Source organism: Tyto alba, unplaced genomic scaffold (assembly GCF_018691265.1).
Source record: "Tyto alba isolate M040663 unplaced genomic scaffold, T.alba_DEE_v4.0 Super-Scaffold_6, whole genome shotgun sequence".
Classification (NCBI taxonomy): domain Eukaryota; kingdom Metazoa; phylum Chordata; class Aves; order Strigiformes; family Tytonidae; genus Tyto; species Tyto alba.
Window position 1 is genome coordinate 54,053,487 of NW_024881327.1, and position 16,797 is coordinate 54,070,283.

At 39.3% G+C, this 16,797-nt stretch overlaps 1 protein-coding gene across 1 annotated transcript in view; it reads right to left on the minus strand.

The window, feature by feature from the left end:
* Positions 1–16,797, minus strand: part of ALMS1 (ALMS1 centrosome and basal body associated protein) — a 72,516-nt gene that overhangs the window by 36,582 nt on the left and 19,137 nt on the right. The window contains exons 4-8 of the mRNA XM_042807957.1: positions 10,981–11,098; positions 7,439–9,659; positions 4,449–4,608; positions 1,220–2,791; positions 465–595 (exon numbers count right to left, since the gene is read on the minus strand). Of these exons, the coding sequence (XP_042663891.1) occupies positions 465–595; positions 1,220–2,791; positions 4,449–4,608; positions 7,439–9,659; positions 10,981–11,098 (4,202 nt within the window). The remainder of the gene's footprint in view (positions 1–464; positions 596–1,219; positions 2,792–4,448; positions 4,609–7,438; positions 9,660–10,980; positions 11,099–16,797) is intronic.

Consider the following 16,797-nt stretch of genomic DNA (forward strand, 5'->3'; position numbering starts at 1 on the left):
ATAAATATTTTGTGAAAAGCAAAACTCATTAAGCCGATGAAGAATCATGGGCTGTGTGCCCTTTCTCACCACATTAGCACCAATCCTCCCATCACATCATCACTGACCACATTGCTGTCCTTCATACCTTCCTTCAGAACCTCTGCAGTTGTGTGCCACCCCCCACACCTCAAGCCACCCCCTCTCGCCCAAGAAACCTAACTGCTGCCTGGGGAAAACCAAAAAACCCACCACAGAATGTGCCATGGCGGGTCCTAAAACATATGCAGGAACAAAGTAAGCCGAAACAAGAATCTCCACTAAACAGAGCTCTCAATAGTTTGCATCCCCCTCTCTCCTGTCTAGACACCAATCTTCAAAATTATTGCAGGAATATAATTCGTCGTCTTTAAGATCACAAGCAAGACAGTAGCATTTATCTCCCACTTAAAAAATTTTCTCCAGCTGTTTTGTCTGTTTTATACCTTGGCTAGTGCAGATTTCTTGGCACTCTGAAGCAGCTCTGTCTTTATTTCCTCTAGTTTTTGCTGGTCCTCTTCATTCAAGTCTGACACAGATTCCTGAGATCGGCTGGCCAGTTTTAGCTTCATCCATGCTACACAAAGAACATAAAACAAAAAGTAGTTCCCTTTCCATTTTCTCACATCATGTATGATAATATTTTATAACTTAAAACTTTGCTATGCATATCTAGCTACCATGACTGAGGGAACAAAGACCACTGTCAAACACCAGAGCTGACAGACTGACCAGGAATACAATTTAAAATTGGTCTCTTGAACATTTCTTTGGAAAGACAGATCCAAGTCCTGTTACCTGGTTCTGTCATCTTTACAGTCTCAGACTCAGGTCAATAATCCTTCACACAATCCTTTCCCAAATTCTTAACCAAGCACAGGCCTAACAGCTATGTGGACAAAACATTTCCTCCTGTCAGTGTCAGGCAAAAGAAGGTATTCAAACTGAAAAAGTCCAATTCTATCATACTATGTAAGATGACTAAAAAACACTGAACATTTAAGCCATGTCCTGTTAAAGCTTATCGTTAATAATATAATATAGACACGTTTAAAATCAGGGGATCAGACTCTGATGAGCTCAGTGGTCTTCATACATCCATACCCCTTAATTTCAAAGTAATCCCTTAAACATATACCTAAAGAAAGATTTGCCATTCTAACGTGACACTCGATAAAACACAACCGAGACATTTTATTACCTCGTGTTTTCCTCTCCTCTTCATCCGCGCTCTTCAGAATCTGTGTTGTATGTGTGACAGGTGATCCATTTCTCAGAAGGTTTTTGACACGGGCAGCCAGTGAATCTCCACTGCTACTATCATCGCTCTCTCGCGTGCCTCCCGCCTTGCTTCTGGCTGCACCAGCTTTAGGCAACATGCTCTGGAAGCCTCCTGCGACATCGGTGTCACTGCCTAGAGGCTCTGAGGAGGAAGGATTCCCCAGAAGGTTTCTGACACGGGCAGCCAGTGAATCTCCACTGCTACTATCATCATGCTCTCGCCTGCCTCCTGCCTTGCTGCCAGCTAAACTAGATTTAGGCAACATGCTCTGGAAGCCTCCTGTGACATTGGTGACACTGCCTAGAGACCCTGAGGAGGAAGGGTTCCCCAGGAGGTTTCTCACACGGGCAGCTAGTGAATCTCCACTGCTACTATCATGGTGCTCTCGCCTGCCTCCCGCCTTACTTCTGGCTACACCAGCTTTAGGCAACATGCTCTGGAAGCCTCCTGCGACATCGGTGACACTGCCTAGAGGCTCTGAGGAAGAAGGATTCCCCAACTCCGAAGTTCTTCCAGTGCCAACTTCACTACTTCCATTGCTTTGTGCAAGACCCACAAAACCAGGCTGATTTCTGTCTGTAGTTACACTGCTACAGCCTTCTGGCTCAGACCTTCCTACAGCTTTTCCTGTCCTAAACTCTTTGGTCAGTTCCTTCATCATCTCTTCACTGCACAAACTGATATCAAAAGAATTTTCCCATCTTAAACTGCACGTGTTATAATTCAGAGGCTTTACTGCCGACTCCTCTTCTTGCATACTTCTTCGGGTCATAGTCTCATCCCATGACAGTATCTTCTGAAACTGCAGGCCACTGTCTTTCACTAACTGTGAATCTTTGGCACCATCCTCCTTTCTAATCAGCGCTGGGGAAGACTCACCAGTTTCTCTAGAAGAGGCATTAGAAAAGACAGGATCACACCACCTGCCAGATATATCATCTGCCTCTGCTAAAAGCTTACGTATTTCTTGCAGTGCACCAGACCCAATCAAAGAATCACTTTCTTGACCCTTATTTTTCTTACTACCTACACTTGAAGTTTGTGATCCTTTGTCAACTTCCATTTCATTTTTAACTCCAGCCAAAGAACTGGCAGTCCATCTCTGCGGGCTGCTAGTCACATCTTTTGACTCATTTTTAGCTAGCAGATCCTGAACACTCTTTGCAACAAGCCTGGGACTCTCTCTGTCAGAATGGCAGTCAGGTGAAACAGTCTGCAGCTGCTGGTTTGGTTCAGCTAGTTTGGAGACAGCTGAACACTCCGCCTCCCGTTGTGTGGAAAGCGGAGCAGTTCTCTCCAGCTGGTGGCATGACATACTGGATTGAGTCACTGGTTTGTCTCCAAAAGATCTTGAGAAGCAGGGAGAGAGTTCACAAGGTGACAGAGTACCAGAGCCAACTTCTGAATTCATTGGGATAGACATACTGAGAGTGGAAGTGCTGCCGGAGTTAAAACTTGTTTGCATAATTTCAACTGCTGACAGCAATTTACCTACAAAGAAACACAAGATTCATTAAGTTTGGGGATCCAGAAAACAGCTGCATCAGTAAAGACTACTTTTTTTTTCTTGTACTAGAGGGCTTGTTAAGGAAGGGAAAAATTCAAATATTGCAAAACATTTAGGAAATCGTTTTCAGAATGAGACTTGAATTAAGACTTCCATGAGAACTGTCTACTGAAAGAAATCTCTTAACCCCCTTTTGGATAAACAGAGAATATCAAAGAAACTACAGAACTTGACTTAAATAACTTGCTTTTAAATAAATGCCTAAGATCGATTTTAAATAAATGTTCTTAGATAAATGATGCAATAGTGCTCAAATGTCCAAATGAACACTTGGATTATAAAAGTATCCCTGCAAGAAACAGGAGGGCTGTGGGGCAGCAGTTCCAAAATATCCTTTTGGAAAAAGGCAGAGAACACACTATGGATATGATTGTTTCCCACTACTGGTTTGAAATGTCCAAATAAGATATACTTCTACTATTTGGATATATAACACCTAATTGCTTTTAATTCAAAAAAAAAAAAAAAAAAGCCAAATTATGTGCAAATGTTCTTAAATCCATGCTGAGGTACACACAACAGCAAAGAGCCAGATCACAAGTATGCCAACAGCTACTTTATTGGTTTCAAATGCAATTTTGTTTCATGGCCCAAGCTGCTATTTTCAAGTACATTAAATAGCCCAGAGCCCAGCTGACTGATATCTCAATTAAGGACAGCTCTGCCCCTGTGCTGATTGCCAAGTTGCTTCAGTTGCCAAGTCTCCCACAATGCTTAAAGAAGGAAAAAAAAAAAAAAAAAAAAAAAAAAAAAGCAAGCCCAGCAGGCATAAGGAAGAGATGCATTTAATCACTTCTGGTCAGAAAAACAGGTCAGGTCAGGATTCTTGATGTCACAGATATTCAAAGGGTTAGACAGGTACTTGTGAAGAGCCTTCAGATCTGCTCTTCCCTGCTGGGTACAAGATGCAAATGCCAAAACAGCATATACTAAGGAAAATACACATCTGAAGAAGTTGCAAAGCACTTTTGCACATTTTCATGACATACTACATGGGCATGCCACTGAAGAACATCTTAACCCTAACTGAGCACACTCTGTTCTTCATATAGAAATGACTCAACGCTTGTAACGGTCATATAGAGTTTTTTTTTTTTTTTTATGTTGAAATGGATGAATTTATGAACTGATCCAGTCAGTTATAAAATGCATACGACTTTGTGTCACACTGAACACACCAAGAAGTCTCAGAAAAAAAGAGAAACCAAGACTTACTTCTCTCACAGGATGAAAAAGTCTGGTAACATTTATTTAATCTTCAGATACAAAGCATTTCCTTCTTAAGAACTCTTGTAAAAAGAGAAATAAAGGAAAAAAAGATAAAATGCCACTGCACTGGCTAGAAGATGACATAGCCATGACTCCTGAGTGAGAAGGCATGTTTTTGAAGGTTCTAATGCTTACTTTTCCAATGCCAAACATCTCATATTTGAGATGGAAGATCAACTCATATGATTAAAACAGAGAATCACATGAGAGGAAACACACTTGACACGACCAGGCCAAGAGCAACCTCTCAGGTGAGTCTGAAGTTCTGTGCTCTCTAAGGCTTGCACAGCACAAGCTCTTCCTTCCCCATACCCTGTGGCTGCGGAGCGACCCTCGTCAGCGTGTCAGTGGAGTCCTTCAGTGTTCTAAGCTCTGAAGGGGAAAATTCAACTTCCCTGATTGGTCCTCGGGATACAAATGGCTTCAGTATAGTTCCAGGTGACTGATCAATGCCAAGGTTGCGAAGATACAGCTGGCAAAAGAAGAAATAAGTAACACATATAGCACTCTCACAGAAAGTCAATGGATTCTGAAGTTGCACACATTTTTCATGTCAGCTGAAATGCAATCAACTTGCTTCAAAAACACCTTAAGCCTCCGTCATGTTCAACCTGCACTAACAGTTCATCCAAAACACTAAAGCAGTCACATGTGAGACAGCATCTCCAGCTTATTCTAGTCTTTGGACCACGAGTGACAAGCCTTTTTTCTAGCTAGTATGACTAGGGCTACATAATGGGTATCTCACAAGCCACGTGCAGCCCTGCAAAACAACTGACATATCCTGCAATATATATATATATATGTTTCCTGCATATACTTCAGAGGAGATTGGTAAACTTCAGCCTCACGTGTTTAAAATGACATTTGCCAGCTGGAAGAACAACACAAAGATTTGGCTTAAAAACTATTTTCCTCCCCAAATAATTGCTGCACAGAAAACGTTATCAGACTTTGAAATTCAAGCTAGGCAGCAGGAAAGTTCCTTACTCTTAAGAACACGTTCATTGTGGGCTAAGTCTTCAAGGCAAATAGTTGGGAACCCTTTTGTCAGAGCTGGTTATAAACCATCATGAAACAGCTTTTGTGATGTTGCTGTAGGGAATAAACTTGTTCTGGCCAAGGCGTAGAATCACTTTCTGCTGTTGATCGTTTTATGAAGAAACACAAGCAGTCTAACACGTAATTGCCTATCTACTCAGTGGCCTAGCATGCACTGAACAAATTTCAGCAGCGCCTCAAAAAAAATCCCTGGCTGTGAAACCATTTCTGGATAGAAACTACTGCACTAAGTCTATAAAACATAGGATAATCAAGTGTACAAATTCTATGTACAGTCAAGACTTAGTTTTACTGGCACGGCTGAAGCAATAACCCCTTCTTAGTAAAGACGACACAAAATGCATGCCTTTTCCCTTTTCTGTAAGTACAGAACAAATACACCCAAGCACTATTTGTATACCACATATATACACATAAAAACCACCATCTAAATACAACTGCATTAACATTAAACAAAGCAGTTAGTTTGGGGAAGCCAAGTGAAAATCATACTCAAAACCTAAAACTCTGCAATATACTAGAGAAAAACATTATGAGGATGAGACCAATTCTTTCTGCGCAACATCCAGGAGACTGCCAGTTCAGAAACACCCAGCATCATTCCCTGTATTAATATATTTTGAAAGCTGGAGGAGTCTCGCTGAGGTAAGAGCCTACCAAAGGCCATCTAGGATCTCCTGAGAAAGTAATTTCTTCCCTTTTAACAGAGCAACTAAGTTTACATAGACATTATATGCAGAGGGGAAAAAAAAAAAAAAAAAAACAAACACCAAAATTTGCCTTAAATTAATCACCTATAGAGGAAAGTTAATTTCAACTCTTCTATACTATGTCCTAAAATAGCCAACTAAATTAAGTAAATCACTTTACAGATCTTAGCCAACTCTATTTCTTATTATTTTATTATAAACCTACATATTAATAGCTGTAATCTCCTTTACCTTGTCAGTGAATTATGAGAGCAGAATCCCTTAAAACTAGGGCTGGAGAACATACCTAATTATAGTCATTAAAAAAAAAGGAGGTAAAAGACAACCTTTACATCTCATGAATTTCATTTAAGATATCCTCCCTGTAATATTTATATTTGTTTCAACACATATTTGCAAAGACAACTGAGAGAAGAGTGCTTCTAAAACACAGTTCCAAAGATCTAATGATTACAGGAGTCATCTTGTGAGAGGAACAGCCACTTACTCAAAAGATAATTACATGTTTATCATTAACATAAATCTGCATTTAATTTTCTCTAACATTCAACAGCTATTAGGATAGTTAACATGGCTGCTACAATCTGCCCTCCATTCCCACCAACCACCCTAAAATGGGGAAGGGAGGAAAGACATCCACATTAGCCAAGTAAGATATAAAGGAGGAAAGGTATGCAGAGGCTTTGAACATCCTTTGTGAGCAACATATAAAGAATCAAGAATTTATGCCTTAGATACTGGTACAAAGTGAACAAGCAAAATGAGTATTTATAGAAAAAAAAAGCAATTTGATTTGCCAAGGAGTTCTCTCTTGGTTTTGCTATTATTGCAGATCCGTGGGCGTGTGAAGTTCATCCCTCTTTTCTGCAGCCTAGCATTTCCTTAGTCAGCAGTTGATTCTCAACCTCATGTTTGGATAATTATAACCTGATCTTTTGAAAGAATCTGGAAGATCAGAAATGGCTTATCAATGCTCTGCTAAAAGAGCACCAATCTACATTTCTCTTGCATTCTGTTACCATGATACTATCATCTATACCTGGCAAAAACTAAATCTTTCCCATATCCAACTCTTTCTTTTCTCATGTTAAATATTACCTAAAAGTCATCTTACTAATATCATGAATGAAATTCACCAGTAGTATAGACTAGTATAAAATCATTTCATTTAGTCTGTAATGATGCAGACCCTAATGAAGTCTCCTAGAAAAACAGTAGGAAAAAAAAAAAAAAATGGTGTAACTCTGAAACCAGAGTTCAAATTAGAATCAGTTCTAAAAGGTCCTTTAAGATTTCTTTAGGCTTCTAGAAATACTAGTAAACACGTGTTTTATGTAAGATGAACCATTGCATGACACATTCCCAACAGGACTGGATATCAGAAACTAACTACAAGCATGCTAGCATCTCATTCCTGTGATACCTTCTGCACTTCTGTCCTACTCTGACTGTGACAGTGAAGTGTACTCTGACTTCTTCATAATCAAAAGGTAAAGAAGAGTTACAGATTTTTGTTACAAAATAACTTACTGGGATCCTTTCTTCAATATTAAGCTCTTCTTTCTCTGGAGTTTCCAAAGAAGTTCCTCCAACAGGAACAAAGTTATTGTCTTCTGCGCTGATGAAGTGCCTGGAAACCACTGAAGAGCACCCTGCAGAGCCCAAGCCCCCCTGGCTACTTTCCCCAGAGCTAACAGGAAGAATCAAACTATCTGGGGAAATATCACTGAAATTGTCCATGCTGACATGGCCAGTAGGAACAGTTAGACTGTGAGACTGATCTTCACGAAGATCACAGTTCTTCTGGTCACCAGTTGGAGAATTTCCATCCTCTCTAAGGAGCTGAGCAACTCCTTCAGCAGAAACAAAAACATTTGGGTCTGAACTTTGTCCTGTACTATTACTTTCTGCATCTTCACCACTAGATCCAGAAACAATCTCAGGCATAAACTTTTGTATCATAGAGACTCCCAAACTAGCTTCAGACACTCCTAAAACATTACTTTTTTCTTCTGGAGGCTGCACTGCCTCTGTTGAGTTTGCTGGTGGAGTAACTTCAACCGAGGACATGCTCCTACTGCAAACATTTACAGCGTTGTCAGACTGAGATCTAGTAAGAGGGTGGTCAAACAGTAAGTTTTTATTATGAAAATGCAAACTTCCCAGGGAACCCGTCTCTCTAGAGGAAGCAGCAACATAAACCTTGGGGTCTCTACTGCTTTTCTGTGTTGACAAAATATTGTTTGAAGACCTGGCAATTGCGCTGTAGGCTTTTCTTCTAGGAGAAGCTCCACCTGGGCCACATGAAGTCACTGCATCAGATACCTCCTCCGGCTGGCTCACGTTCCAAGCCCCTACCTTCTCCATGAAACTGAGCGATGGGAGAGACTGAATTCGTCCAGTGTGGGGATATTTCAATTTTAAGGACTCAAAATGTTCATTTTTTTCTTTCTGAGCACATTGGAGTAAATGTTGCTTCTCAACAGATACGTGTGTACTGGTAGACAAGGTCCCTGAAGTTTCTTCATTTAAGCATGAAGGAGAGGCCTGAACATCTGATTTGATCACAAAGACACCAAGTTCTTCTGCCTTAGCATTTTTCTGTAGAAATACCCCTGGAGTAGACTGATAGCTTGGATGAGCAAAGTGTACAGAGAATGAGCCATCACCTACAAGATTAAAGGAAGGGGAAATGCCTGTAACTTTATGTCCCCTTTCTATAGAAAAATCTGAAATAGTTAATTCACTCCTGCCTGCTCCAGGTTCTACTTCCACTGGGGCTTCCTCACTGCATGAAGAAGGAGCTTCCATGTCAGTCACCACTAATTGTTTAGGTGCACAACCACTGGTGCTTGTCACCGTAGGGATAAACTCCTCTTTTTCAAATCTCACTGCAGGAGATCGTTGTTTCTGCTGATGATCTAGGAAAGCTCCCTGGAGTTCCTCAGTAACCGCCACAAACTTCAAGCTTTCAGAGCCATTTAAATCCACTTCACGTTCCTTTGACAGTTTGGCTATTTTAGAAGTCTTTGCAGAAGAAACATCTTGTGCATCTGAATTTTTACAATTGCCTTTCCTCAAATCATCAGACAAATTATTAGACAAATCAATCTCAGGAACAGTCTTTCCTTTATCCAGCTTCTCTGACTGCCTCATGCATCCTTCTGACTCACTCTCAGCCATTTTTACCTCTTCCTTTTGCATCTCTCCCTCACTTTTTTCTGAATTCTTAGTCAGTGCTGTTTTACAAGAGGAGTTTTCTGAAGATGAGAACTCATCAAGCCTCAGTAATCCTTTTTCTTTCTCTGAAAGCTCAAAACCAGTAGCTGGTACATTGCTGTCATGGAAGGAATGTTCATCTTTAACAGATGTGCTACAGGTCTGCCCTGCAAGAGACGCTTCCATTTGGTTCAGTCTATATGCCTTGGTTAGCATCACCTTTGAAACAGCGTTTCCTAAATTGTTACTTGTTTGGGGAATCGATGTCTCTGCATTAGTAACATTTTTACAGTCTTCATTTGCCTCCTTGCTCACAAGTAGTTGTCCAGAAAAAGAGGTTTGGTGAGACAAACCACCACTACAGCTGGCATCACAAGGTTCCACATGTCTGAATGGAAGAGGATGCTGGGACAAAGTGAAGCAGTCGCTGGGTGCATCAGAGGGAGATTCTGTGTCTGTCAGTGACGCAGCTTCACGGGTGTGCGAGGGCTTCGAATGCTCCTCAGACGCACCAGAAACATCAGGGACTCCTCTGTAAGAGGCAAGAAAAGTAAGTGAATTTCCGATCATATTTTTTATTTCGACATCCGTATGCTCTGCCTTAATGTAAGAGGCAAAAGTAGAACCTCACTCAAACAAATAACTGGGGTTTAGCAACATACACATAAATACATCCCTTAAACAGGACAAAACGAAGTGCAGAAATGTAAACAAAGTCCAAACAATATCAAAAGCCCTACTGCCCTATAAAATAAAGGTTTGAAAATAACATTAGTTTCTACTCAGTATGCCAATATTTTTCAACCTATTTAGGACTCAAGTATTTTTTATTAACAGAATGTTTATCAGTTAAATAAAATGTAGGAGTTGCTTACACACACACAGAAATTTGTGTGTGGTGTTGGTTTTTTTTTAAGATAAATCACCTACTTCAGTTTCATCATATCAATTATTTTTTTAAAGGATATAAAACAAGCCAGGTCTCAGATGAAGACAAGCAACAAACTCCTATAAACTTCTAAAATTTTTATTGTGGCTTTTTGAATTAATAGTTATTTTATGTGAAAATGATCATCAAACCCCAATTAATATTACTCCATACAAGTAGATCACCAGCTCTGGTGGAACTAAGTTCTGACCCACAAAGTGAAGCCGCGGTTTAGCACATCAGGAAACAAATCTGCCTCCTGTCACACACCGAAAAAAAGTACAAGGAAGCCTAAACATCAATGACTCTGTAAATATATGTATTTATACACATACTTTCTTTTTTCTCCTCTTTTTAATAAAGGGTAGAGGATTTCTTGCCTCACCTTGAGATCAAGGCTTGCACAAAGACTTTTACTGAAATGGGTATTTCTTTATGTATTCATGTTTTATATAAAAATATGTATTTTAAATTACACATAACATATAATACTCCAGCATATACAAGCTGCAATATTATTAAATGTGTATGTATGCACGTATTTACTCCTGTAAATACAAATTGTATCTGATTTTTGTCCCCAACATTTCATGAAGTTTATTTCAGAGTCTAAGAAAGCTAAAGAGATGTCTGGGAGGGTAGTGTTCCTCATTTTCCCATTTTATTCAGGTACATTAGGTGACAAGTTCAGAAGAGGCTTGTTCTGGTTCTCCCTTGTTCAAACTCTTTTGAAGGAAAAAATAAAAAGATGAGTAGAACTCTGACAATGCCTTCTGTCTATACGAAACAAAGAGTAAACCACACCTTTGTCTTATTTCTGTGACCATAAAACTGTAATTATTTAATTATCAAATGTAGGACAATTCATGGCCACTCAGGAAAAAAGGTTTGCGTTCTGTCGTGACACCAGGTAGCTTTACCCTACCTTAAGGGAATAAAATCCATTTCTGATTGCTGGAGAAGCGTCTCATCTGAAAACCTTTGGCCTTGTATTGAATACATCAGCAGTGGAAGACGGGGAGAGAATTGACTGTCCTGAATATCTGTCAAAAATAACAATAACACAGTAATAAAAGCTTGCCAGGCAATCCTTCTTTAAACTGCTCTGCCTTCAAAATTCAAAAACATGCCAGCTGCAGTGAAAATTATATAATCCCATCATTTAAATCCTCTGCTGAAGCATATTCTCCCATGTATTAAATTCAGCTTCTTATCACGTATCAAATTCAGGTTTCTTCTCATCAATCTCAAAATGCTACATGACACTGACATCTCTAAGCTACCCTCTTATCCTTAACCTTCTCCCTGTGCACATCCATACCCTGTTCCACTCACCTGTCAGCACCTCCCCTCCTGATTCCCATGCAGTCTGTACGCATCGGGCAACGTCCACAGGGCTCCTACCCAGATCACCATTTACCTCTTTAAAAACCAAGAATCCTCACTGATGCCCTTCCCAGTCTCCATTTTTCCATAAATTTTGATTATAGCAAAGGCTGCATAGGTTTTTCTCATTAGGGTTTCAATAATAAGTATTTCAATAATAATAGTAAAAATAAAACTATTCAAAATTAAGTATTTCAGTAATGATAATAATAACTTAGTCATCACAATTATACTAATACCACTGTCTACAACTGCAGCAGTAAATTTTAGTTTCTATCATATATTTCTTTGTTCTTTGAGGTAGTTGGCACTTATTTTTCCGTTCAGTGCTTACAAAAACAAACAGAATGTTTTATACCACAAGAATAAAAGCAACTATAAGCTGGTACTTGATAAGTGTAAATGACTACATACACATTTGATGGATGCAAAAAAAAATTACTTCCAATACTTTGCTAGCTAAGCTTTTTTTAAAGCAAAAAAGCTATTTGTCATCAAGAGTATGACTTTCAGAACTAGGATTCATATTTATTGAATTCAGGTTCATTAGTTTTCAACCATCTCAAGCTCTGTATCACTTCCAGAAGCATGATCACATCAGATAAAATGACCATTACATACAAAAAAATCAAGTTTACATTACGTCAGCTTTATCCTGAGGCTTTCTACAGTCTGTATTACATCACTTGATGAGCATTATTGAGCCACAAGATGACCTTTCTGATTCATTTTTAATTTAATACTTCCAATTAACATTTTTTAAATTACTTTAGAACATGTGTAGTAAGTAGATAATTATATGGATAGAAATAATTCTACATCGCACAGCAAAACTGGCTTACAATTTGGATGACCCCTAGTCCCACCTCATCATCAACTAGAAAATTAAGAATATGACTGTTATACAGTTTCAAAGACTCCATTCCATCTCGGCAGCTGTCTCCACCACATGGCCAGGCTAATGTCTCCTAGAGGAAGCCAAATTTATACTTTAGCATCTGTAGTACAGATGGCACAAACACGCTACAGCAACTTAAGTGGGGAGTCTTTGTTTTTCTAGGACCCAGTACCTCTTTAAAGCTAAGATCTCCCTGCCCTTACTTTATTAGATAAATGCCTTGCACTAGTCACCACTCCATTTCATTTGCGTTTTAACTAGGTGCAATACCAAACATGAATGAAAAGTTAAAAAAGCCACCTGCTTTTTTGGAAGTTTACAGGAAAGGAAATGATATGTATCTTAAAAAAAAAAAAAAAAAAAAACACAGTTATGAATAGCTTCTCCTGAACAACTTGACAGGAGGAGGCATTCAGAAGAGGCTCTAATGTAGATTGTAAACACCTGTGCAAAGCTGGATGGAAAAATAGTTATAATACACATGGAAATGTAAAAAAAAAAAAGAGGGAAGAAAATGGCAGCATCAGCATAGAGGGAGCAGGAGCTAAGAAAATAAGGAACAAGGTCAGGGGTGTCTCATTTATAATATAACAGACCCCTGAGGCGCTGTTGTATTATAGGGCACAACCATAACTGTGGTCGAAAGTACCAGACTGATCGGTACTTATGTGATTTACATCACAATTTGAATGATGATTTAAAAAACACAGAACAGGAGAATGATCTAATTCACTGTAAACTCCTTAGCACCTGTTTAAAATGTACTTTACAGAAAATAAAGAGGTTTGTTCTAGGTGGCTGATACTGACTTAGAACCAAATACAGCTGCACATTATATTCCTTATTCCCAACCACTAACTGGGAGTAGATCGTATTTACAGTGCATTTATTCAGTCTGGTGTACATTTACTCAAACAGTTTTCTGTTGTTATGCTTGAAAATACTGACTAGATTAACTATAGTTAGCTTGGATACAGAACTGCCTTAAAGATGCAAAACCAGGTATTTTGAGAAACATTAAGCAAGTTGAAATCTAAACTATCTCAGCTGTGTTAGATGTACTTTTTCTCCCTCTCAAATCTTGTTTTACATTTAAAATTATATTAGTGAATAAAGGCAATAGTAATTGCCGTTATCAAATTAGACTTGTCATCTCACATCATGATACACTTCATGTTTTCAGAACTGGCATCTCATTTTTATTCACACAATAGAAGAAGAAAATAAGCTTTACTGATTTTCAGCTTAACATCTTCACTTTGAATGAAAATGTGTTTTCAAGCTAAACTGAAAATCAAGAGTCATTAAAGAAAAAGGTTTTCTGCACAGTAAAGACTGGGTGCTGTCTTTGTAAATGAAGAAATAAAAAAGACTGACAGAGGGAACCAAAAATAATGGGGAAAAAAAAAAGCTGTCAAATGCTGTCAAAAATAGAACTTGTCAACCAATGTTTTTTAATCTAACTACACACGTATTGATAAAATAAATGTGCATATACACCTATATACACACACACACACAACATAAACACAACATTTGGCTGATAAATCAATGTTTTAAAGATCTATTATATCAACAAAAATTTAAGTACCACTCAACATTTGTATTAAGTCAACACAGCACTCAAGCTGATGAAAAATGATTCATGCATTCTCCAAGCAGGATTATAAACGGGAAATTCTCACTGCATGGGTACGCATCTAGTCAGTCCCTTCCAGAGCCATTCTTGTCCCTGCCCTACTGGAAACTTCTTAAGGACTTCAGGATTTCTGAAGGCACACAGATGAGGCAGATCTTTGCCAAGCAATAAATATCTCACTGCACAGACCATTGCTACAGGGCAGTCTGGGTCCCCTGGCATCACAGCATGGCAAAGGATGCGAGTTTTAGTATCACAAGTTCAGTCATACTATGGGGGGAACAAAGCAGCCCAGCAAATCTAAGAGAGTCAAGAACCACCTCAGAAAGCAACAACTTGGATGAGGACTTGGGGTCATGACAAACAAACCACTGAGAGGCCAGTGCAATGTTGTATCCAAAATGGCAAGCAAATTTTTCATACATATTAAAAGCAGAATAGTGAATATGTAGTAACAAGGACTAGTCTTTCCACTCTTGTACTGAAACTACTATTGAAATGGTATTTGCAGGGTCTGATGACCATAACATTACAGGAGGATCAGCTAAAAGATTGAAGAAACATGCCTCATCACAAGAACCTCCTGGAAGTAAATCTGTTTAGTATAATCAAAGAGAAGATTAAGGGTGACTTGATTACATTTGTATGTACGTATGCAAGAACAGAAATTTGGTCATTAAGGGCGTTTCACTTCAGATAAGATATAACAAGAATCCAACATAAAACACTGAAGCTATGCAAATCTTGGGTAACAAGAAAGATATTTCTTAGTGCGTTGACACTATACAACAACATAGCTGGCTCCCTGCAAAATGTGCAAGGCAGTTTAGGTAGATCCCAAATGGCTTCAACAGTTATTTGAACAGCACAAATAAGTCTCTTCCCTCCCTCCTCAGTCTCTTACATGTAGTCCTGAAGAAGCTCGCTTGAGCTCTCCATCTCCATTTGAAGCAATAAGACGACACCTCAGCAAGAAGGGACAGCCCCAGTCTCTCCACCCCAGCCCAGAGATGTGTTTCCCCCTCCTTTTTTTGCACAAGCAAGAGAACTCTGATCCAGCTGAAATGTAACCATCTCCACTTCCAACCCTACCATCACCTTTCAGTCTGACCAGCGTGCTGATCTGATCGCACCGATTCACACAGTGGGCTTAGCAGAGGGGATGCAGCAGGAACAAGTATGCAAGACAAGGAAAAGCCACACTCTTCCTTTTCCGTAGCAGAGTTTAGCTGACTAAATATATTGCAAAACCATACCCTCAGACTCGCCTCCATTTCAGGCAGTCCTGCTCCCCTGACTTCTCCAAAGAGCATTCTGGCTTTGCTGTATAGCAGAAATCTATCTTAGGCTGACAGTACCTGACCTTCCCTAGAGGTTTCCAGTCTGAGGAGCAGTGGTGATCACTGACTTAAAGCAGCAGATGACTGACAAGGCTAGGAAAGAAGAGTAAAGGCAAAAAGGGAACGGAAAAAGAAAATAAAAGGGGGAAAGAGAGTAGTTGAGATTCACTGCAGGCACATCCTCGGTAAAAACCAAAACCCTCTCTTCCAGCTTGTTCCCTGCAGCAACATGCAGAGATGACCTGTAAAAGCACCCTTAACAGAGTTCAAATGATGACATTTAACTGGGGCTACAGAACCAAATTTTTAATATATGTAAAATGTAACTTCAGCCCTGTCACCTGTTCTACTTCCTTCAGCTTTTCTGAATCTTATAGCACGAACTCTAATGTTTTCAGTAACTTATTTTCTTCAGGAGGCAGAAAGATCATCGCTATCATATTCTGGATGCTTATGATGATTTAGGGGCTCATTACGCTCAGACATAACCTAGGTTTTGCAGGCAGAGAAGCAGGTGCTCGATGCTTAAAGCAGCAAGTGACGTCAGTACAACACTCTTCGAGCATCTTGTGTCAAAACAGTAATTCTTCCCGCTGTCGCTCTGAAGGTCAAAAGCTTCCTCACATTTGAATTCACTGAACAAGCAAAGCTGGGCATGCTACTTTATCTTACAGCCTGCTGACAATTCTGAATGCCAGAGTCAAATTGCCATTTGTGGAAGATAAAAAAGGAAGGCAAAACAAAAACAAAACCTTCTTGGCTTTGTCAATCTGTTCCACAATGTAGCAGGAACAATTTCAATACAACTGTCATTGTGATTTCCCCCCCACTCCCTAAATGAAATTCAAAACACTTTTTGAAAAGAAGGAATAAATTAGTATTATAGCTTATGTTTCTTCCTTCCCTCTCACCTTTCCTCCCATATCTGGAAATTTCAGTGCATATACAAAAAGGCTGTAGCTACTGGCACACTCACTAGAGAGCAACAAACAAAATATCAGCAGGATACAGTATTCTTACATCTTTGTATCACATTAAAAAGCCTTATGCTTTCTCTTTAATTCCAGTTGCATCTGAAATGCAAACCTTGACAAATACCAGGAAGTTTTTCTTGATTAAATGGATTCCAGTTCTACAAACCACAATAACGTGGACAAAATGCTATAAAACATACTAAATACAACAATCCTATATAGAGGATGTAGGCAAAAAGAAAGCATGCCTTGGGCCTCAGAGGGGTTCAGTGTGAACCAGAACCTCTGGATCCAGTTCCAGCAGAGATGCTCTCTCTCCCCCTACATGCTCTTTCGCAAAGCATTATCAAAATAACGACAAAAACTGATAAAAATGAGCAAGAGCTGCACATTCTCATAAAATAAATAATTCTCATAAATAAAACAGCCAAACTCATAAAACCCTCAGGAGTTGTCATGAATGTCTACCGATCTATTGCCAAGGCAATTTCAACTCCATCCCCCT